Genomic DNA, 24,034 nt, shown 5'->3' on the forward strand with positions numbered 1-24,034 from the left:
ATGGTTATAAAGTGCTTTTAATTGTGTTACCCCACACAGTAATTTAGATATGGTAATACAAATTAATAATATAGAGGGTGCAATGCTTTATGATTCAGAATCTGCCTTGTTTTTCCAGAACTGTAACACTACATGTTAGCTTTGTTTGCATACACGTTTCTGCAACACGTTCTCCTATGGTTTGACATGTGTTATACTTATTTGCCCATATATGGATAATTGAGGATGTTTGTTTAGTCATGCTGTGCATTCGAAGTCACATTTAGAATATGTCAGATTATCAGCATTCACTTCGCACAGCTGTTCGTACTCGAGTGATCAATACCAATTTTCCTGTGTACCGGCGATTTGTATGCACACCTTTAGAAATTGTTCAATCCACATTTCATAAATGAGATCCATGTATCTGGGAATGGAACATGAAAAATGGAAAATAACTTGCAAGTTCAATGAATTCAGAGGGAATCTGTGTATTTCTTGCTAATGTCCTGACCAGATACAGTGGTACCTCAATTCATTAGAACTCGAATTTCTTAAGTCGGGTTCTGCGGTACCACTGTTTTTGTTGTTGAGACCATTAAAAGCTTATTGTTCAGCAATTTTGGGTTTGGCCCATAATTTTTATTTATTTATTTATTTATTTATATATTTATTTATTTATTTATTTATTTATTTATTTACAGTTATGTATTTAGCAGACATTTTTGTCCAGCGTAATGTACAAACGAAGTAAACGGTACGGTACAGACATACAATAATCAAGGAGTCAACAAGTCATAAGTGCAGCTATGCCTGGTCGGCTGAGCTTCCAGTGAGTGACCAGTAACTATGGTAAGTAGTACAAGAAATGAGCTATACAGTGCATTTCAAACACAGCAAGAACCTAATGGGATTATGCAATCAAAACAAGTGTAACACTATGATCATTCAAGGATCATAAGAGACCAGCAAGGGAGTGCTGTAAGCTAGAAGTGTTGTTCCTGGAATCGATGGGTCTTGACGTGTTACTTAGCGTCTGCTTCCCCTCTGTTCTCAGTACCTGGAGTCTGTGCGGCCTTTGATGAGCGCCTCTGAGTTCGAGCACATATCTGAGCTTGCCACAGAGTTCCAGAAAGGCCTAGGAAATCGTCTGCAATGGTATCTCAAGCTCAAAGCACTCTGGGCGACCAACTACGTAAGTAAAGCCGAGATGCTCTCAGGCTGCTGTTATGGCCTGTTTTTTTTGCATTGCTCAGTTGAGCATTAGTGTCCTTTCTTGGGTTTGTATCTTCAGCAAGTAAACAGGATCCTAGGACTTGGCACACAGGTTCCTTTGAGAGAAAATACAGATGTTTCGGGAGCTGACGTTTAAAATGTAGTACACAACTGGGGGAAAGGTGAAGGAGCCTGCTTGCTGCCTCATTTTTATCTGCTGTCAAACAGTGGTGATGATGTTTATCTGGCGTTCTCAGAAAGAACAAACCACACTGTAAAACAAAAAATCGTAAAAAAACAGAGATGTTCTGGCAGCAGGGGTGCCAGAAAAAAAAATGTAATGAAACATTGAGTCGCTGTAAATTTGATAACAGTAAAAAAATGTTAAATAACACTTTTTTTCCAGTACTGTGAATACAAATAATTCCTATAAAATAACATTAAAACTGTATTTTTTCAAAAAAATACATTCTTCTTTGTACCACAAAAAATTGTTAATATTCAGATTTAAGCTGGTAAAATAACAGATCATCACTGGAAGAATACTAAAAAGTATTTGGGATTTAAGAAATTCCACGATAAAAATACCAATTAAAGCGTGTAAATTAACAGAATGTAACTGCTGTATCACAAAAAAAATGCAGCAGTTTTAACATAGATCACTGTAATATCATGATAATGAAACGCTTTTTAATATAAAATATACGGACAAAGGGGTGGCATGGCGGTGCAGTGGTTAGCACTGTTGCCTCACACCTCTGGGACCCGGGTTCGAGTCTCCGCCTGGGTTACGTGTGTGGAGTTTGCATGTTCTCCCCATGTCATCGTGGGGTTTCCTCTAGGTACTCCAGTTTCCCCCACAGTCCAAAAACATGCTGAGGCTGATTGGAGTTACTAAATTGCCTGTAGGAGTGCATGTGTGAGTGAATCGTGTGTGAGTGTGCCCTGCGATAGGCTGGCCCCCCATCCTGGGTTGTTCCCTGCCTTGAGCCCATTGCTTCCGGGATAGGCTCCGGACCCCCCGCGACACAGTCGGATAAGCGGTTTGGAAAATGGATGGATATACGGACAAATTAAGTAGGTTTTTACATATATAATGACAGCATAAAGTTTTTAAAAGATAGCAAAATTCTTCTTGTGTACATCCATCCATCCATTTTCCAAACCGCTTATCCGACTGGGTCGCGGGGGGTCTGGAGCCTATTTTGGAAGCTATGGGTATGAGGCAGGGAACAACCCAGGGTGGGGGGCCAGCCCATCACAGGGCACACTCACACACCAGTCACTCACTCATGCACTCCCACGGGCAATTTAGCAAGTCCAATTAGCCTCAGCATGTCTTTGGACTGTGGGGGGAATCCGGAGTACCCGGAGGAAACCCCACGACGACATGGGGAGAATATGCAAACTCCACACACATGTAACCCAGGTGGAGACCTGAACCTGGAACTCAGAGGTATGAGGCAACAGTGCTAACCACTGCACCCACAAACCTACAAATGCTCAGCTACCAATAAAATACAATGCATTTTGTTGTATTGGTAGCATACTGATTAAAAAATTACATGTTTTTGGGGAAATGAATGACACATTACACAGATATTCAGTTACGTCCAGTTTATTAACAGCTTTCAAAAACTTTAAAACTGACATTAATTGTCTTCAAATGTATTAACACATTTTAACATTTAAATAAAGTACTCACATAAAAATGCTCACATAAACAAGCTCAAAAACACCAAGCACAGAAACATGCTTACATAAACTGGCAAAAGCCTTGTGCAGAACAAAAGAAGTATAATCACTTTTGTTATTTACAATATTCAGAGATCGCATTGTGAGGGCAACTTATGTTACTCCCTCCACTCAAAGTCAGCTATTTTTGAAATAAGAGACAAAACATTTGATTTCACAGCTTGTCCTTTTGCTCCTTTCTCCACCTTGAAGCCCCTTTCTGGGTTAATTTGGTGATTATATGTTATATGATATTATATGATTATATGTTTTTAAGGATGTAAATGCACTGTCACAAAAATGGCACTTGAATGCTGCAAACTTGACATCTCAAAATGTTGAAGGAACAGTTGCTCATTACATTGAACTTACTTCAGACAAGATGGTCAATATGGTATCTGATGGAATCTGAGTATCTGAGGGAGAAAAAAAATCTAAATCAGAAACCAAATGCAGAAATCATTTGTAATGCATAATTAGCAACTATGAATATATATTTCGTAACAGGGTAATGGTAGACACTTTCTTAAAAATATTTACATAATGTTAGATGTTTATGTTAGTATTACAAATGATATGCTAGTATTTCACGTTAGCTAATTATAACATGTTTAACATTAGCTATGTCTACAATAGTCTTAATATAATATCTATCTGCAAAATAAAACAACGCAACCAACCGTTAATACTAAGGAATAAACTATATCTTACACTGACCAGTTTTCCCCGGTCCTTATCTGACCTGTGAGTTTATTTGTGCTTTTATTATTTGGCGAATTATCTAATCCATTCAAATCTAAAACTTCTATGACTTCCAACGGTCTGTTTGTTTGCAATTGCTGCATACGCGAAATGCGCCTGGTGGCAACACTGTCAAACAAAGCATATATTTTAAAAAGTCTAAATATACATACCTTAATATGTGTCTTAGTCCTTCTCTGACTTCGTAGTGCTTTCTTGTATCAATTCTCAGATGATCCCATCAGTTCTGATCTGCAAACCTTTTATTTCTTTAAACAGATAAATAGAGCCTTCCACTGACCTCTGCGTACGCGCACAAGTTTGAAACTAGTTGCGACCGGAAGCGTCCGGTCCATCACAGTATAGACCTTTTGTGAATGTAGAAGTTATAAATCTCTTTAAGTCCAATATAAACGCTCCTGATTGTTCATGTTAAGATAAACACGCTATAAACTGAGCTATGACAATCTACTTTTATCTGCTTGCCGACTCGGAATTAAGCATTCGATGAGTAATTATTTAATAATATAATTACACTAAATACCAATTTGGTGACTCGTACATTCCCCATATTATCTCATTTTTTTCTCATGTTTGTAACCTTAACTCTACACAAACCATTTAATATATATACAACAACACAGTACAATTGTGGTGGATATATGTTTAAGAATGAAATGTGCAACAGGTTTTAGAACAGTTAACCAATGTAGACTTCATATACATTGAATGCAAAATTAAAGTTAATGAAAGAAAATTCACAAAAAAGTGCTGTTGCGCTTTAATAAAACAGCACATGTTGGTACAGTATCCATCTATCCATCCATCCATCCATCCATCCATCCATCCATCATTTTCCGCTTATCCGGGGTCGGGTCGCGGGGGCAGCAGTCTCAGCAGGGAAGCCCAGACTTCCCTCTCCCCGGCCACTTCATCTAGCTCCTCTGGGGGGATCCTGAGACGTTCCCAGGCCAGCCGGGAGACATAGTCTCTCCAGCGTGTCCTGGGTCTTCCCCGGGGTCTCCTCCCAGTGGGACATGCCCGGAACACCTCCCCAGGGAGGCGTCCCGGAGGCATCCTAATCAGATGCCCGAGCCACCTCATCTAGCTCCTCTCGATGCGGAGGAGCATCGGCTCTACTCCGAGTCCCTCCCGAATGACTGAACTCCTCACCCTATCTCTAAGGGAGAGCCCAGCCACCCTGCGGAGGAACCTCATTACGGCCACTTACACCCGCGATCTCGTTCTTTCGGTCACTACCCATAGCTCATGACCGTAGGTGAGGGTAGGAACGTAGATCGACTGGTAAATCGAGAGCTTCGCCTTTTGGCTCAGCTCTCTCTTCACCATGACAGACCGATGCAGCGCCCGCATCACTGCTGACGCCACACCGATCCGCCTGTCGACCTCCCGTTCCATCGTTCCCCCACTCGTAAACAAGATCCCGAGATACTTAAACTCCTCCACTTGGGGGAGGACCCCATCCCCAACCCGGAGAGAGCATTCTACCCTTTTCTGGCTGAGAACCATGGTCTCGGATTTGGAGGTGCTAATTCTCATCCCAGCCGCTTCACACTCGGCTGCGAACTGCTCCAGTGAGAGCTGAAGGTCACGGTCCGATGAAGCCAACAGAACCACATCATCTGCAAAAAGCAGAGACCTAATCCTGAGGTCACCGAACCGGACACCCTTAATGCCCTGGCTGCACCTAGAAATTCTGTCCATTAAAGCTATGAACAGAATCGGTGACAAAGGGCAGCCCTGACGGAGTCCAACCTTCACCGGAAACAAGTCCGACTTATTGCCGCCCATGCGGACCAGGCTCTGGCACCAGTCATACAGGGACCGAACCGCCCTTAAAAGGGGGCCCGGTACCCCATACTCCCGGAGCACTCCCCACAGGACTCCCCGAGGGACACGGTCGAATGCCCTCTCCAAGTCCACAAAACACATGTAGACTGGTCGGGCAAACTCCCATGAACCCTCCAAAACCCTGCTGAGAGTATAGAGCTGGTCCACTGTTCCACGGCCAGGGCAAAAACCACACTGCTCCTCCTGAATCCGAGGCTCGACAATCCGGCGGACCCTCCTCTCCAGGACCCCCGAATAGACCTTACCAGGGAGGCTGAGGAGTGTGATCCCCCTATAGTTGGAGCACACCCTCCGATCCCCTTTCTTAAAGAGGGGGACCACCATCTCGGTCTGCCAGTCCAGAGGCACTGCCCCCGATGTCCACACGATGCCGCAGATGCGTGTCAGCCAGGACAGCCCCACAGCATCCAGAGCCTTGAGGAACTCTGGGCGAATCTCATCCACCCCCAAGTCCCCACACTCTGCTTCCATATCGGAAGGTGTGTCGGTGGGATTGAGGAGGTCTTCGAAGTATTCCTTCCACTGACCCAGAACGTCCCGAGTTGAGGTCAGCAGCGCACCATCCCCACCATAAATAGTGTTGATGCTGCACCGCTTTCCCGCCCGGAGCCGCCGGATGGTGGACCAGAATCTCCTCAAAGCCGTCCGGAAGTCATTCTCCATGGCCTCGCCAAACTCCTCCCATACCCGAGTTTTTGCCTCAGCAACCGCCAAAGCCGCATCCCGCTTGGCCTGCCGGTAGCTGTCAGCTGCGTCTGGAGTCCCACAGGCCTAAACTGCTCGATAGGACTCCTTTTTCAGCTTGACGGCATCCCTTACCACCGCTATCCACCAGCGGGTTCGGGGATTGCCGCCGCGACAGGCACCGACCACCTTACGGCCGCAGCTCCGGTCAGCCGCCTCCACAATGGAGGCACGGAACATGGCCCATTCCGACTCAATGTCCTCCGCCTCCCCCGGGATATGGGAGAAGTTCTGCCGGAGGTAGGAGTTGAAACTATACGCTTTGGCCTGCCAGGCCTGGCCGGCTTCCTCCCCCACCAGCGGAGCCAACCCACCACCAGGTAGTGATCAGTTGACAGCTCCGCCCCTCTCCTCACCCGAGTGTCCAAGACATGCGGCCGCAAGTCTGACGACACGACTACAAAGTCGATCATCGAACTGCGGCCTAGGGTGTCCTGGTGCCAAGTGCACATATGGACACCCTTATGCCTGAACATGGTGTTCATTATGGACAATCCATGACGAGCACAGAAGTCCAATAACAAAACACCGCTCGGGTTCAGATCGGGGGGGGCGTTCCTCCCAATCACGCCCCTCCAGGTCTCACTGTCGTTGCCCACGTGAGCATTGAAGTCCCCCAGCAGAACAAGAGAGTCCCCAGGAGGAGCGCTCTCCAACACCCCTTCCAAGGACTCCAAGAAGGGTGGGTATTCTGAACTGCCGTTTGGCGCATAAGCGCAAACAACAGTCAGAACCCGTCCCCCCACTTGAGGGCGAAGGGAGGCTACCCTCTCGTCTACTGCGGTAAACCCCAATGTGCAGGCACGCAGCCTGGGGGCAATAAGTATGCCCACGCCCGCTCGGCGCCTCTCCCCACGGGCAACTCCAGAGTGGAAAAGGGTCCAACCCCCCTCAAGGAGACTGGTTCCAGAGCCCAAGCCGTGCGTCGAGGTGAGTTCGACTATATCTAGCCGGAACTTCACAACCTCGCGCACCAGCTCAGGCTCCTTCCCCATCAGAGAGGTGACATTCCATGTCCCTAGAGCTAGCTTCTGTAGCCGAGGATTGGACCGCCAAGGTCCCTGCCTTTGGCCGCCGCCCAGATCACATCGCACCCGACCCCTATGGCCCCTCCCATGGGTAGTGAGCCCATTGGAAGGGGGACCCACGTGCCTTGTTCGGGCTGTGCCCAACCAGACCCCATGGGTGTAGGCCTGGCCACCAGGCGCTCGCCATCAAGCCCCACCCCCAGGGTAAAAACATTTAAATTTTACAGATAAAGCATGTAACCATAAGTCTAATTTCTGTAAAAATACAGAAAAGAAATTGTCCAGTTTCACTGAAGGGATTTCTCTGTTATTTTACAAACTGTGCTTAAATATACGTTTATGCAATGTAGTTTTAATAACATTTTTCTGTCATTTAACATAACAGGAAAAAAACGTGAATTACAGTCAAATTGATATACTGATATAAAACAGTTTAAAATTCTGAAAAAATTGTCTTTTTTTACAGTGCAGGTCTGTAGGTTCTGTAGGTATAGGTGAGTAACATTCTATCTAGAGAGAGAGAAAGACATCTATGATTACTCTTCTGGATTTTTCCTCCCCATTGGTCTGTCTTTAATAGCTTAAACACTGTTGAAGGAGGACTGTGACAGTATGTTCTTTCAGACATTGATTTGTTTTAAAACAGCCATGCTGTTTACTGGCAGGAGTGTTTCTCTTCTAAAATCCGGCCATGCATTTCACCTGCATGCTGAGTTCCTTTAATCACATGTTCTTTGTTCACACCTCAATCTTCCAAATGCAAACAAGACACCTCAAATCAACTCCAGGCCTTTTTATCTGCCTAATTTATAATGAAAGAATTAAGGAATTGCCCACACCTGTCCATGAAATAGTATAATAATATAATAATAGTATAATAGTATAATAATAGCTTTTAATTGAATTGTCCAATTACTTTTGACCCCTTTAAAAAGAGGGTGTCACATGTTAACAAGCTGAAACTCCTAAACCTTTCATCCATTTTGAATGCGGATACCCTAAAATGCAATATGAGAGTCTGTAATTTATGTCCATTGTACAACTTCAAATGGAATATATTTCAGTAAACAGATAAAATAGTAAAACTTGTGTCAGTGGCAAATATTTATGGTCCTGACTGTATTTTGAAAAAACAGGAGTAAATCGTGACAAAGACAATCATGGATGTGGAAGATGGGATTTCAGCTATATTTACCCAAACTGTTTAACAGGCCTCCAAGTAAAATTCAATTAAAAGTATCACAGCACACTCATGCAGGCATGGAATGGGAAATATTCTCAAAATCTCAGATTTTTTTTATCCTCAATGTGACCCTATGCCACACTCTGTCATAAGATAAAGATTCTTTAAGTATAAGACCAAGATATGGAGAAAAACCTAAATACTTGGAAAATGGAAAATTGTAACTTTAAGGTGTTTCATGCAACCAGCCCAAATGGATTTAAACAAACAACTTGTGTCTAAATTCCAAACAAACTTGTCTGCTCTTTATTATGAATTACAAATATGTATGAGTAAATTCTAATATCTGTTTAGCAAGCACTTTCTTTTAAAGCAGTAGATTTCCCCCCCCCCCACTAATGCTAACACCTTAGACTCAGTGTAATATAAATAAGCGATCTAATAGGGGTATAAATCGAGATTGTGAAAAACGATTAATCATGCTCCCTAATTATGGGTGATGCCAGCCACAGCTTACTGTATTTCTCTTCCACATGTTTTCGGTTCGAGAATTAGTGGCAGCAGGCCGCGAGGATGAAATCCCCACAGGTAGCCCTAGACAAGCTCCCACGTTCCAACCTGTGACAGATTCTGATACTTAGATGCTCTTTACCTTTGTTATGAATTAAGCTGAATAGTGCTGCCATGATGGGAGATAGAAAGGGTGTAATTGCTGCTGTTCATCTATATGTATATATTCCACACTGCTGCGTTGGATCAGTCCATGCAGAAGAAGCATTTTTGTTAGTATGACACCTTGCAGTCTTGTATTTCTGCTACTGCAGTTGAGGTTCATTTTCGAGGAGCCAGTTGATTTCTGAGGTTTTGTTGTGTGCTGCGATCTCCAAATTCCTGCCTCCTATAGGTGAGCAACTGGTGGGAAGAGTACATCTACCTCAGAGGGCGGGGGCCGATCATGGTCAACAGCAACTACTATGGCATGGTAATGTCTGCGCTGTCTCTTGTCAGCAAACTGTATAACTGCAGCTTTAAGGAATGCTGACAAACATACCACTGAATGATTTTGAACCTATTTTTTCATTGTAAAATTATTTATTGGACACTATTATCCAAAGCAACTAACATTTAGAGAAAACAGGGTCAGATGGTCCCTTGAGGAAATGGGGATTATGAACCTTCGTCAAAGGGCCCATTGTTGACGTCACTGCAAACTGTGACCTATTGTTAGATGTTTATCATAAGATATGTCTTTAGGTTTTTTTGGAAGGAATATTTCTTTTCTTTTAGGATTTTCTGTATGTGACACCAACACCGATCCAAGCTGCCAGGGCTGGAAATGCTCTTCATGCATTTCTTCTCTACAGGAGAAAGCTCAACCGAGAGGAGATCAAACCTGTGAGTTATTCCTGTTTTTCGATGGGTTTTCCATTAGGATATTGTGTGTGTATCCTACCCTGATAAGGGGTGGGAATAGAAGCAGTTATTGGATGAACGTGCTCCATCTGTCTGTCAGTGTTTCAGTATTTATTGTGCACATCTGTGTCACTTAGCCTGTGGAATCATGTTGAACTCATTCGTCCCGTCGGTCTTCTTTTGTTTCCTACTGCATTCCTCACCATTATGCTCCTCTCCTTCGCTTCTGCTTCCACTCCACTCCTCCTCAATTTCATTACCTCCCCCACCTTCCTGCCCCATGTATCTCTCCCAGAGTCGAATCCCAGGCAGCATCATTCCCCTGTGTTCCACTCAGTGTGAGAGGATGTTCAACACCACACGCATTCCCGGAAAGGAGGCCGGTAACATCAGCAGACGTGTCAGCAGCACACTCACACACACAGCGCTCCTTAAGTACACACACCTCAATTAAAAGCAAGTAATTTAACGCTGTAAGATCTATGCTTGCATTAACAGGTTGAAATTATTTTTCACAGGCAGTTTGGCTAGTTTAATGCTAGCAAGATTGCGACATTTTCAGTGACGTATGGCTTCCTGATAGATATGACAGCATTGCATTTTAGTTTGATTTACAGTGAATTAGAAATTATTATACATATGTAATTGTTTTAAATATTTTAAGGATGAATACACAAAATGAGTGTACTAAGGACAATATACTAAGCTTGTTTCTATGTTAGGTAGGCCTATCACTGCGTGACTAGTCTGCAGATATCAAACAATGATAAAACCACTGTCTGATGTTGTTATGCAGGAAGTAGAGCTGTGAATATTTTTGTATTTACAAATCAAAATGGGTGAAAAGAAAATTATCAGCTAGCGAGAAACAGAAAATGGTGCAGTTATTGATTTATGGTAAAACAATACTTTAGATTTTAAAGATATTACGCAGAGACCACCAAATTGTGAAATAAGAAGTGGAAAAAGTGAACAGAGAGAAGACACAAACTAAAGGAAAAGGTTTCAAGAACATTAATGCCTGGGGCAGACAAACTGAAGCAGATTCTCGCAAAATATTCCATATTGAGCATTTCAGAAGTTGTATCTTGTATGACAGAGAAACTCCCGTATGACTGAGGTGACAACAGCGAGGTGTCGGGATCATGATCTAAGCTGGGATTGGCAGTAGCAAAATCACTGGGCCAGTCAAAGTTAATGATGGGGTGAAGCTGAACAGAGTGAACTGCTGCACATGACCAGATATTCTTCATGTTAAAAATCTCAAAGTTGAGCTGTTAAGAAAAACTGCATATTTACGCAAAACAATGCCCCTTCACATGCTTCTCGAATTAGTACAGACTTCATAGCTTGAAATTGTTCTATGACTTGGCCCCATCCTAACCTCACCCGAACGCCATCGAGAATGTGGTGAAGAAAGAGCTTTACAAGGGGCAAGCAATACAAGAGAAGACATTCATGAGTGCATCAGAGCTGTGAGATGCCATTCAAAGTGCAGCCCAAGCTGTAACTCCAGAAATCATCAACATTCTTACAAGTTCTGTGGATGAAAGACTGATTAGGATTACTGAGAAAAAAGTGGTTATATAAACATGTAAAAGTCATTTGATTCTTGTTCCTAGGCAGTGGAAAATAAATTCTCCATTTATACATTTTGCATATAGTTTTAAAATCCTACCCATTCAGACAATAAAACATGCCTTGCATAATATCATCCGACAGCAGTTTTCACATTTTCTGTTTTTAATATTCATCTGAATAGCGGAAAGCAACTTTGATCTTCCAAAAATATTTCTCAGTCACGTATTGTTTTTGGCCAGTTTGGTCAGTGTGTTCAAAAGTGATTTAAGATTATCACATGTGCATAATAATTTCAGACAAACTGTAGTTCCCCTTTAATAATTTAAAGTATTTCATAAGAAGTTGCTTACTGCTATCATGTAGGTACTCAGTACTGCTACAAAAATACATCAACCCAGGAGTGAGGGACCTCAACAAAGTTCTTTATAAAGGTACTACTAATGTGTTAAAAAGCTGGTTCTGAACTTTCCAGTAAACCTGAAGCAGCTGAGCACTTGGCACCTGTTCCATTGCGGCTTCATTACTTTCATACAGCTGCATTTAGTAGCAGTCTTTCTTTAGCCGTTTTTTTTTTTTACTTTTAAAATACAGTCTATTGCCACAACTACATTGATGAGAAGCCCACCAGTCACTATGGAACTTTGGCACTGGCACTGAGGGAGAGAGCAGTCAGTGTCCTGTTTGCAGGGGAGAGAAATGTCTTCATTTCAGATACAGGGTCCTGTAAAAGTATTCAAACCCTTGACTAATATTTCTGATTTTCAGAAAACAAATACTACACTGACATTTAGTTCCCTGAAAATATTTTTAAACACAGAAACACAAAATGAATTTTTTTATATGATATTATCTTATGCATTTATACAGTTTCCAGATCTTGATTTTGGTTCGGTGTGTGTGTGTGTATCTATAAGTTGTATGTATATATGTGTGCGTGTATGTGTGTGTGTAATGTAAGTAGGTATTAGGAATGGCTGAGTGGCCAGAGGCTCCAAAAACCCGAGGAGGCAAAGTGCTAAACCTGAAACAAGCTCTTATTCTGATCTCCAGAAAAAGTGCAAAATACACAATAGTAATAAAAATAGTAGAAAACAAAGCTAAATACCAAGGGCAGGCTCTATCCTGGCAGACCCAACATCCATAACAACCCCATTGATTAGCACGCTTCTCTCCCCAGTCAAGGCTTCCACAGGGTTTATATAAACTGTAACCCCTAAACAATTAACATTCTCAATACAACACATCCCATATTAACAATTCTAAAATGTACTATTCCAATTTTTAAAAAAAATATTCAAATGTATTCATAAAACCTACAATAGACTAAAATATCAATTTTAACTTGTAATAATTCCCCTTTAACAACATGGATTTACCCAGCAGATTATACGCACCCCATTACAGAAGTGTAATGGTAATATCCCCTCAGGTATCATGAATACAGCAGGAAGAATGCACTGTTCTGCATACTGCACTTCATCCTGTTGAAACACAAGCCGAAACTGGAAATCATTGGTAAAGCATGACAATGAAACAAAAGTCTAAAAACAAAGTAGGAAAATCTTAATCCAAATTCATGACAGGAAATTTCTGAATGTAACGTAGCACTTTATAGACATATGTGGTTGCCTCTATATTGTCATGACCCAATCTGTGACAGTAGGTGCATAGTGTATGTATAAATGTGTGTGTGTGTGTGTGTGTGTGTGTGTGTACAGTATAACACACACACAGTCATGGCCGAAATTATCAGCACCCCTGGAATTTCTGGAAAAAATGCACCATTTCTCCCAGAAAGTTGTTGCAATGTTTTGGTATACACTTTTATTTCCTTTATGTGCATTGGAACAACATAAAAACCGAGGGGGAAAAAAAGCCAAATTTCACGCAAAACTGAAAAACTAGGCCAGACAAAATTATTGGCACCCTCAACTAAATATTTGATTCTACACCCTTTGGAAAAAATAACTGAAACCAATCATTTCCTGCAACCATCAACAAGCTTCTTACACCTCTCAACTGGAATTTTTGACCACTCTTTTGCAAACTGCTCACGGTCTCTCACATTTGAAGGGTGCCTTTTCCCATGAGCAATTTTGAGATCTCTCCATGAGTGTTCACTTGGATTTAGATTTGGACTTATTTTTGGCACTTCAGAACTCTCGAGCGCCTTGTCTTCAACCATTTCTGGGTGCTTTTAGAGGTATGTTTGGGGTCATTGTCCTGCTGGAACACCCATGACCTCTGACGCAGACCCAGCTTTCTGACACTGGGCCCTACATTGCACCGGAAAATCTTTTGGTAGTCTCCAGATTTCATGATGCCTTGCACACAGTCAAGGCATCCAGTGCCAGAAGCAGCAAAACATCCCCAAGACATCTTAGAACCTCCACCATGTTTGACTGTAGGTACCGTGTTCTTTTCTTTTTCCTTTTCTGTAAACAGTAGAATGATGTGCTTTTATCATCTGTCCACAAGATGTTCTTCCAGAAGGATTTTGGCTTTCTCAAGTACATTTTTGCAAACTCCAATCTGGCTTTTTTATGTTTCTTTATCAGCAGAGGGGTTTTCCTGTGTCTCCTGCCATAGCGTTTCATTTCGTTCAGATGTCGACGGATAGTTCGAGCTGACACTGTTGCACCCTGAGTCTGCAGAATGGCTTGAATTTGTTTAGGAGTTGATTGGGGCTGTTTAGCCACCATTCGGACAAACAATTTTACTTTTGGAACTCCTTTGCCTCCTCTGGTTTTTGGAGCCTCTGGCCACTCAGCCATTCCCAAGACCATTCTTTCTGTTCTCCATGCTTAGTGTGGCACACAGACACACAACAGAAAGGTTGAGTCAACTTTTCTCCATTTTAACTGGCTTCAGGTGTGATTGCTATATTGCCAGCACCTGTTTCTTGCCACAGGTTCAAACGAGCATCATATGCTTGAAATAAAACGATTTACCCATAGTTTTGAAAAGGTGCCAATAATTGGCTTTTTTCTTTGCTTTTTTTGTGTTGATCCAATGTACATAAAGGAAACAATTTTCTGGGAGAAATGGTGCATTTTCTGGAAAAATTCCAGGGGTGCCGATAATTAAGGCCATGACTGATACAATGCCCTCTACAATTATTGGCACCCCTCGTAAAGATTTGTTAAAAGGGTTGCCACTTTTATTGGTACCTCTGCTTTTAATACTTTGTACAACCTCCAGGGCATCTGAGTCCATTCCTCTTTACAGAATCTCTCCAGATCATCCAGGGTCCTCGGCCCTCTCTTGTGCACTCTCCTCTTCAGCTCAGCCCACAAGTTTTCAGTGGGGTTCAGGTCAGGGGACTGAGATGACCACGGCAGAAGCTTGATTCTGTGGTCAGCTAACTATTTTTGTGTTGATTTGGACATGTGCTTAGGATCACTGTCTGGCTGGAAGATCCAATGAAGGCCCAGTTTTCGTTTCCTGGCAGCGGCAGCCAAATTTTGATTTAAAATGTCCTGGTATTTCATGGACCCCATCGTGCCATGTACCCTAACGAGGTTTCCAGGGTGTTAGGAGTAAAAACAGCCCCATAACATCACAGGACCTCCATATTTTGCATTTGGGATAAGGTTAATTTCATTATAGCCATCCTTCTTTTTATGCCAAACCCACCTTATGTTTATTGCCAGAAAGCTCCATTTTTGTTTCATCAGACCATTGAATTTGGCTCCAGTCAAAGTTGTAGTGTTTTGAAAAAAAATTGTGACAAAAAAAGCTTTTTCTGGCAAACCTTGCAAATAATCTGTTAGCATGAAGGGGGCAGTGGAGACATGGTAACCCCAAGATTTTACTTGGTCTTGTAATTCACCAACAGTCATCCTTGGGGATTTTTTGCCTCTCTTATGATCCTCCTCACTGTATGTGAGGGAAAAATAAACTTGGCTCCTCTTCCAGGCAGGTTTGTAACAGTTCCAGTTGTTGTCCACTTTTTAATTATTGCCCTAACAGTAGAAATGGGAATTTTAAGGCGAGCAACTATTTTTTTAAAACCCATTCCCCGACTTGACCAAGGCCAACACACTTCTCCCTCATTTGGTTTGTATGTTCTCTCATCTTTCCCATGTTGATGGATGACTTAGGGAATTTGGGCTCTGTGTCACCTCATATTCCTATCCCTGTTAACCAGGAAGTCATGGATTACAGCTTGAAGGTTCCTATACACTCCACTCAACTCAAAGATATACAATTTACAGGTGAAGCATACTTAAAATTTTCTCAATTTTTCAGTGTGACTTGAAGCTGCTTTACCAAAAGGTGGATTTTTTCTAACCCTTTCTACAAATCTTTACAAGGGGGTTGTATGTGTATGTGTGTATATGTATAGTATATGTGTTTATATATATATGTATGTGTGTATATATATGTATGTGTGTGTGTGTGTGTGTGTGTGTGTGTGTGTGTGTGTGTGTGTGTGTGTGTGTGTGTGTGTGTGTGTATGTGTATGCTAATTTTGCACTGTGTTTGTGAGAATTTTTGCCCATTCATCCAGAAAAGCATTTGCAAGGTCAAGCTGTTGTGTAGGATTGGAAGGCCAGACAATCTCCATTTTAGTTCATCCCAAAGATGTTTGGTGAGGTTAAGGTCAGGGCTCTGTGTGGGCCAGTCAAGTTCTTCCACACCAGACTCACACAACCATGTCTGGCCCTTGCATTGTGCATTGGGGCACAGTCATGCAGTAACAGAAAAGGGCCTTCCCCAAACTGTTCAAACAAAGTTTGGAGCATGGAATTGTCCAAAATGTCTTGCTATGTAATGGAGATTGGGAGCCATGCCTTCAAATCCAACATTAGTGCCTGACCTCCAAAATGCTCTTGATGCCTGTGGATGTAGAATGGGATGTCATAAGAGTTGTCATAAGTACACACCTGTGGGTGTAATCGCCAGGTTTCCCAATATTTTTCTCCATGTAGTGTATGGGTTGTGTGTGTGTGTGTGTATGTGTGTGTGTATATTGTGGGGAGCAATTAAAAACCTGATTACCTGTTTTTACAAGGGGAAACTTGATTTAAAAAAAATCTGACTTTCGAAAAACTAAAGATGCCAGAAAACTTATTTTTTTATTTGTTAATAATGGTTATGGTAAATAGGGCTGGGTTGGGGGTAAGGATGTTATAGCTGGGATAATGGTTTTTCCCATAAAACTACACAAAGATATGCATACAGACATCTGTGTGTCTGAACATGTGGGGAAATATGTCATGTTGAAATAATTTCTAATTCATAGAAATAAAAATATCACAAAAAACTGAATTTCGAGATAGGATTGGGATTTCAGTGGAGAGTGGATCAGTAAAGGGTCTGAATAGCTTTACAAGGTCTTGTAAAATAGAAATCATCCATTTCATTGTTAGATCTGTGTACAAATATACATTCCATCTATCTGCATGCGCCTCTCCATGTTTCATTACAGGCCTCTGCTATAATATTACAATTTTCTATCTCCTTATTTGTGAATTTCTTGTATTTGTTTCTTCACCTGTTCTTATTCATTTGTCCTCTGTTTCTCCTTGTCTCTTACTTTTCCACTGATCCCACCCTCACTTTATCTCCCCCCCCCCCCCCCCCCAACCCAAACCCTCTTCCTGTCTCTGTCCTCGATCGGCCCCCAGTGCTTGCTGAGGTCTTCGGTACCTTGCTGTTCCTATCAGTTTGAGAGGATGTTCGACTCTTGTCGAATTCCTGGCGAGATAACAGGTATTAACACTCTGGCTGTTTCCCAGTTGCATGCTTGCTCGAACACCTTCTGGGCATTTTTCCACCATACCAGGTACCTTACTATAGGTACTTCGAGAATTACGGAACTGAAAGTACGGTACTTCAAGGTGTTGGTTTTCCACTGGTATAAAAACTGATACAGGCGCCGAATTTCATCACAGCACAAGGTGGGTTATTTTCTACTGAATTCAAAAAATGCCCTGTAGTATACTATAGGGTTGGCTGATGTGCAATATTAATGTCAACATCCCATGTTATTTACATGCAATTTTCACATCACCAGTCCGCTAGAATGCAGACATTTTCTTACCTTTAATTCTGTATGGACATTAGCGCTGTCAGGCGGCCTAGGACAGAAAGACAAGGGTCCATTGTTGCAAACCAGCGTCTGGTTTATTAGCTCTGATGAAGCACAAGTACTGGAAGGGACGTTCAAGAAGCGAGGTCGGTGGACGGGCGAGAAGGTCAGTAGCCGGGTGGTCAGTCCTACACAGAAGCACGAGATGGGACCACACAGGGGAGTGGGGACAAAACGTGCCGGGCTCAGCGGGACAAGCGGGTCAGGATCGGGAATGGGCCTGGAACGGAAAAGGAAAGAGGTTAAGGAATGGACAAAAGGTAAACAGAGAGGGTTCGGTAGTAGGGGAAGACGTAGGACAAGAAACCGCTCAGTATGGCATGTAAACATTGGCTCAATACTTCGCAAGGATGAGGGGTTGTTTGGCTGTTTATATGTTCCTGTTCGTCACCCTTAATGCCGTGCACCTGGTGGTGTGGGCATGACAAGCGCGTGGAGAGTTTAAATTTCACTAAACATTTTGCTTTATGACAGAGTAAAATGTTTAACAAAATTTTAACTCCCCAAGCTACATAATTATTATTCTTTTTATAGATTATCTAATATATGTTTAAAAATCAGTTTAAAGTTTACATCATGCTGCTTTTGCATTAGTGCTACATGCATTCTCAGAGACAATCATAATCATTTTCATTCTTGCTGTTTAAATCACTCTTAGATGAGTTTGTAAGAATTTTTTCCAACTCCTTTTTGCTTTATAATATTTGCCACAAAAAATCCCATCACTAGGACATGCTATATGTGTGCTGTCCTACCATATTAAACAAAATACTTTTTAAATTTCTTGTCATGCCATCCTAATCTTTTTTTTTTTTGTTCTTCTGTCCAGATCACATTTCCTTTTTTCTCTCATTGTTAATCGTGTTTTCTGAGCCCGTAGCTGCTTTCATGCCAGTATTTATATTGTGTTTCAAAGGCAGGCTTTTTTGCATAAGCAGTCGACAAAGAAAGCATTGCAAGTCCCAAAGAAGTACCAGCTGGTTTGAAATGTATGTAAATTTCAGCAGCGTGTGGGCAGTGGGCTAAGCCTGTGTGCCTGTAATCACAAGGTTGCCGGTTCAAACCCTTGAGCAAGGCCCTTAGCCCACTACGAGTGGCTGCTCTTCGTGGACAACTTACTCCACAAATAGCAAGTTGAGGGAGGCGTAAAAAAGACAATTTCCCCAAGGGTTTTAATAAAGTATCGATTATTAATACTATTAAATGGAACTTTAAGTACTGGTACTCAACCAGAAGTCAATGGAAAAGGGAAAGTACTGAAAGTACCTTACAGTATGGAACTTGGTGCGGTAGAAAAGTGCCCTCTGTAGTATGTTGCTGCTACACTGCCTTTAGCTTGCCTTCATGTTGCCCCCTGACCATAACCTTGAGCTGCTTTTCCTCCTCTTTAAGTTGTGATGTGCCCTTTTGCTAAGGACAGCCATGTATCCGAAGCCATCATTTCTTTACGCAGTGACACTGCCCCTCTCTCTTGGTTCAGTCAGTCTTAAATGTGCCCTAGTGTCTGGTCCATTGCCGTGAAACTGTAGCCATGTCTCCTGGTCGTGATCATCCCATCCCTTACTCTGCCCCACTCTGTCAGATATAGTACAGCACTGGAAAGACAGCGACTATCTGGCTGTTTACCACCGGGGCCGTTATTTCCGACTGGGGATGTACAATGCGGGCAGGCTGCTGTCTCCCAGGGAAATTGAGTTCCAGATCCAAAAAATCCTGGATGACTCCTCCCTACCTTCAACTGGAGAAGAAAAGCTTGGGGCACTGACAGCAGGAGACAGGTGGGTAAAAACGTGTGGTGGCAACTCTAAACCAGGGGTGGCCAGTCTTATCCGCAAAGGGCCGCTGTGTGTGCGGGTTTTCATTGCAACTCCCTAATTAGATTACTGATTGGAGGGCTGATTGTCTGGGTTTTACCAGCTGACGTACAGGTTACCCCCAAAAACCCGCATACACACCGGCCCTTTGCGGATATGATTGGCCACCCAAAGCTGTGATATTATACAGACTGCCGCAGACGGTCACCAAAAATATACATGGAGAGCAAACATAAGAGTATGCTGGCATTCTACACAAACTGAAGGTAAAAGTTATGTTTCCTTTATGCCACTTTGCTTTTGTGAAAGACCTACATTAACACCTGTTTTCGCTAACTGATAGAAATCTGGTTAAAATAGCATTTAGCGTTCAGCTATGGTGTCACATCAGTGTCAAAACTAGAGTGTTAAAACACAATGTGAAAATATAAAACTGTGTAAATATCCCACTTGCAAGCGCAAATGTAAAGCTTGTGAGCACAGAAAGAAGAACTGTGTCCTCGTAACATAATATCGAGCTCAGATTTGTGTTTTTTCCCTCTCAAATGTTTTTTTTTTTCCCCTTCTCAGGTAGATAGTCTACCTCCCGCACCAAGTAGAGTAACTTCAGCTGCTCTGTAACTCAAGTGAAATTTTTGCACTCGAGTTTTGGCATAGAGTAGTTTTGACAGTTTGAGGGTGGACTCATGGCTATTTATGTTGGCAAATACTATTGGCTGGTTTTGTGGTTGACTGCACACCACGAAGAGGTTCTCCTGAAGATTGTCGATGAAGAGGGACATCGACAGGCAGCTAGGTTAAAAACAAGTTAGGGTTTATCTAATTTATAATAACGATTTGATACTCGAGGTTTAACTATTTTTTACGAGCATGTATACAGTAATTCCCATTGCCCACTAGCCTGTATCCCCCATCAACATAAAAATAGCACCTGTTTTTATGCTGATGCAGGGAACAGGCAAGTGAGCAACATGAATCAATGAATATCATTGCTTTCATAATAGAGACAAGACAAACCATGGTCAACTGTCTATAGAATCTTGATGTTAGGGAAGCATTTATCTGACTGTCGAGTTATAAACAGCAGATATACCAAAGACCACACACATTCAATTGCATACAGTACATAATACTTGGTAATGATAATGAACATCTGTTATGGATTGATGTATTTACTAAACTGTACTATCATTATTTAGGCCAATGTTTCCCAACTCAGTCCATGGGAACCCCCAGACAATGCATGTTCTAGCTCCCTCCAGTTCCCTTCCAGCAAAAACATTGACTGTCTGGGAGTCCTCAAGGACTTGGTAGAGAAACACTGACTTGGGCTATATCATATACATGTACTAGTTGTGTAGTAGGCTATGCCACCTAGGTTTGTATCAGTACACTCTATGATCTTCCCGCAATAGCGAAATTGCCTAATGATGCATTTCTCAGAACATATCCCTGATGTGAAGCAACATATGACTGTATTAATTCTGATAAGTGAAACTACACTGTACATACATTATTTCTACTTTATATAGGCTGTATTTCATAATTCCTGCTTTTACTATATGTTTATTATTTTAGGTTTTATGTTTTATTTGGTATGTTTTGGTAGGTTATTTTTTCTGTCTGGGAAAGCTCAAAATAGTTTCCCATGTAAATTAAAGATCCTGCTTCTTTGCTTTTCGGCTTACGAAAGGTTTAAAAGGGCCATCACTCACCTACCCTCTCCTTTGATTTGTCAGGATCCCATGGGCCAAGGCTCGGAAGCAGTTTTTCAGCTCTGGGGTCAACAAGCGTTCACTGGACTGCATTGAAAAGGCCGCTTTCTTTGTTACCTTGGATGACGACGAACATGGCATGATGGGACATGATCCAACTGGCAGCCTGGATCGCTATGCAAAATCCCTGCTCCATGGAAAATGCTATGATAGGTGTAGTGAATGTATATTTTAAATTTTAAGTTCTGATCCTCTAGTGTTGTCTAGTCTTGGTCTTGAGACCACTTTTTGTGGTCTAGGTCTCGTCTAGGAATCGATTTAATTTTGACTCAGTCTTGTCATGGTTTCGCAGATAAAGGGCTCGAGGTTTTATTTTAATACCAGTTAAGACCACTTATACAAAACGCCTCACAATTTATCACAACGGCTGAATATTCTGTTTGTTCCTTTAGCACCCGACAAACACAAAATGTGTTGATTTTCGCACCCATTAATCTCAGGCTCATAACTTTGGATAGGTATAATGCACAGACATGAATCGGATATCTTTTCAATCGAGAGAATTTTCTCGATCTGCTTGTCCAAGTTGCAATGTTGTGTGTTAAAATATTCCAGAGTGATCCTGTGTACAATAAGACATATATTTTTTTTACATTTTCCATGAAAAACCACCCTCAGTAATCCATAGAACACCAACATTATTCGCATTAGATGGAAAACAAAGCGCATATTTGCTTCTGCAGTGATCCTCACACTACTCTTCTGGGGGGAAAAAAAATGTAGAATTTATTATAAGACAAATGCATGCAGAACAGTGAAGCATGAACCAGGCTTTAGGCCGAGAGGCACTGAATATCATAACTGAATGTCAGAGGTGCTACATGCTAGCTGACCATGCGACCCAAAGTTTTCTCTCTCCAGTATGTATGTTTGTGTGTCTCATGGAGAGCAAGATTGGACAGGTGTACATACAGTTTCTATTCTGTTCAGTTGTATTCCATGAAGGCTCTGCCAATCACCAATGCAAGTATCTGGCAAACTAGACTGTCTGTAATAGCTGTGTAGCTTCTTCACCTGTGTGACAGTTTGTACGTATTTTCTGGCACATTGTTAAATCTGAATTTACAGGCTCCCTGTAGCCTGTATTGCCTGATAGACATACAGGCTTGTCCACCGTAAACTAATCTGTAAATGTTTGGTTGCATTGTATGCGATACGAGGAACTTGCATAATACGAAAACTTTCTACATTTCATCTTTCTCTCTGTCCCAGGTGGTTTGACAAGTCCTTTTCTGTGGTGGTATATAAGAATGGAAAGATTGGTCTGAACGCAGAGCACTCATGGGCCGATGCCCCTGTTGTGGCCCACTTGTGGGAGGTGAGTCGATGGCGAAGGGAAATGGGTAGGTTAGCATCCCAGGAACGTTTACTTAATTGCCCCACACTCAGTGGTGGATTAACAAATTAGGGGTCTTATGAATATGCTGTTTGTAGACCCTTTATCTGCTCCCCCCGAAACGATACAGCAATTACCTATAAAATTATTAAATATTAGTAACTATAAAATAATTTCTACAAAGTTGAAAGAGAATGTGACGCTTTATTAAAAGAGAGATACACTTTGTCTTTTATCTGTCACATATATATATAGTGTGCAGCAGTTTCTCAAACTTTTGCATTAATATGCACTTTTGGATGAGATGCCTAGCTATATTTCATTGTCTGAGTATTTGTCATATATGCAGTGATAATAAAGTCAGTCTAATCTAATCTAAACAGTTAGTAGCAAATACAAGGGCATCCTCAGACACTTGATCTCATTAGTGGGATTATTTCCAGGAACACTGCATAGGTAATGATCTATGGCTTATTTAATTTAGAGAGAAATCATGCCAAAATTGAAGCAGTAACCCTTAGTGGTGGCACAAGAAAAGACAGACACAGATATTTTGAACCCAGTTACAGTCAGACAAGTGCCACAAAACTGGGCTTTTAATAAAGATCTTTTTTAGAGGTAGAGAGAGTGTATGAGGGGGCTAATATTTGTGGAGATTGGAGGGTTTGGAAGGAACTGAAATTAACTGGGCGAGGGGTGCTGGAGCCATCCAGCAAATATATTATTGATTTTCCAAAAGTATTTAGTTTGATCTGAACTTGACTCTTGCCACCTTATATTTTCTGCTTTGTGTTTATAGTATGTTTTAGCCACAGACAGCTTTCAGCTGGGCTATAATGAAGAAGGCCATTGCAAAGGAGACATTGACCCTACTCTGCCACATCCGCAGAGACTTAGCTGGGACATCTCGCGAGAGGTAAAGTTCAGATGACTTTTGCAGGAATTTCTGTGGTTTCTGTGGTACCCCAACCCTCTGTAAGTGACGTTTGGAGTTACACAATATACAAGGTTTTTCCATTTGTAATCATCACATCCTATGGGACACTTACTCATATAAAGAAAAGAGATTCCAGCCATTTCCACACTTGTGTTTTGGGGATTTCTTTTGTGTCACTATTCACATTAGCCAGTGGGGCAAACTGGATGTTTCCATATGGAGACTTCAGATGTATTTCCTGGATGGTATTTCCTTGATAGGCTGGCCATACCAGCATGACCAGCTGATGACCTACCCAACTAAACCATCAAAGAGCATCAAGAGCAGGCACATGACCATCAAAAGCGGAGGTGTCAAACTCCAGTCCTGGAGGGCCAGAGTCCTGTGTAGCTTAGCTCTTTCCCTGTTCCAGCAGAAATTAAGTATGGTGTATGGTAATTACTGTAGCACAAGGAGTTACAAGGAGATGAATCAGGTGTGTTAAATGAGGGGAAACCCAAAAATGTGCAGGACTCTGGCCCTCCAGGACTGGAGTTTGAGACTCCTGATCTAAGACATCGTAGACCATCTTAGACTAGCTAAAAC

At 42.0% G+C, this 24,034-nt stretch overlaps 1 protein-coding gene across 2 annotated transcripts in view; it reads left to right on the top strand.

Annotated features, from left to right (window-relative positions):
- LOC125742446 (carnitine O-palmitoyltransferase 1, liver isoform-like) overlaps positions 1 to 24,034 on the top strand; it is a 68,270-nt gene that overhangs the window by 15,461 nt on the left and 28,775 nt on the right. Inside the window, exons 6-13 of one of the 2 annotated variants that reach the window (XM_049014450.1) lie at positions 1,037 to 1,174; positions 9,401 to 9,478; positions 9,784 to 9,891; positions 10,205 to 10,292; positions 19,170 to 19,365; positions 21,141 to 21,329; positions 22,389 to 22,494; positions 23,312 to 23,428. In XM_049014450.1, coding sequence (XP_048870407.1) covers positions 1,037 to 1,174; positions 9,401 to 9,478; positions 9,784 to 9,891; positions 10,205 to 10,292; positions 19,170 to 19,365; positions 21,141 to 21,329; positions 22,389 to 22,494; positions 23,312 to 23,428 — 1,020 coding nt within the window. Of the gene's footprint in view, positions 1 to 1,036; positions 1,175 to 9,400; positions 9,479 to 9,783; positions 9,892 to 10,204; positions 10,293 to 17,123; positions 17,209 to 19,169; positions 19,366 to 21,140; positions 21,330 to 22,388; positions 22,495 to 23,311; positions 23,429 to 24,034 lie in introns of both variants that reach the window. The other variant, XM_049014451.1, reaches the window with a different exon arrangement.

This window comes from Brienomyrus brachyistius, chromosome 5, assembly GCF_023856365.1.
Source record: "Brienomyrus brachyistius isolate T26 chromosome 5, BBRACH_0.4, whole genome shotgun sequence".
NCBI lineage: Eukaryota > Metazoa > Chordata > Actinopteri > Osteoglossiformes > Mormyridae > Brienomyrus > Brienomyrus brachyistius.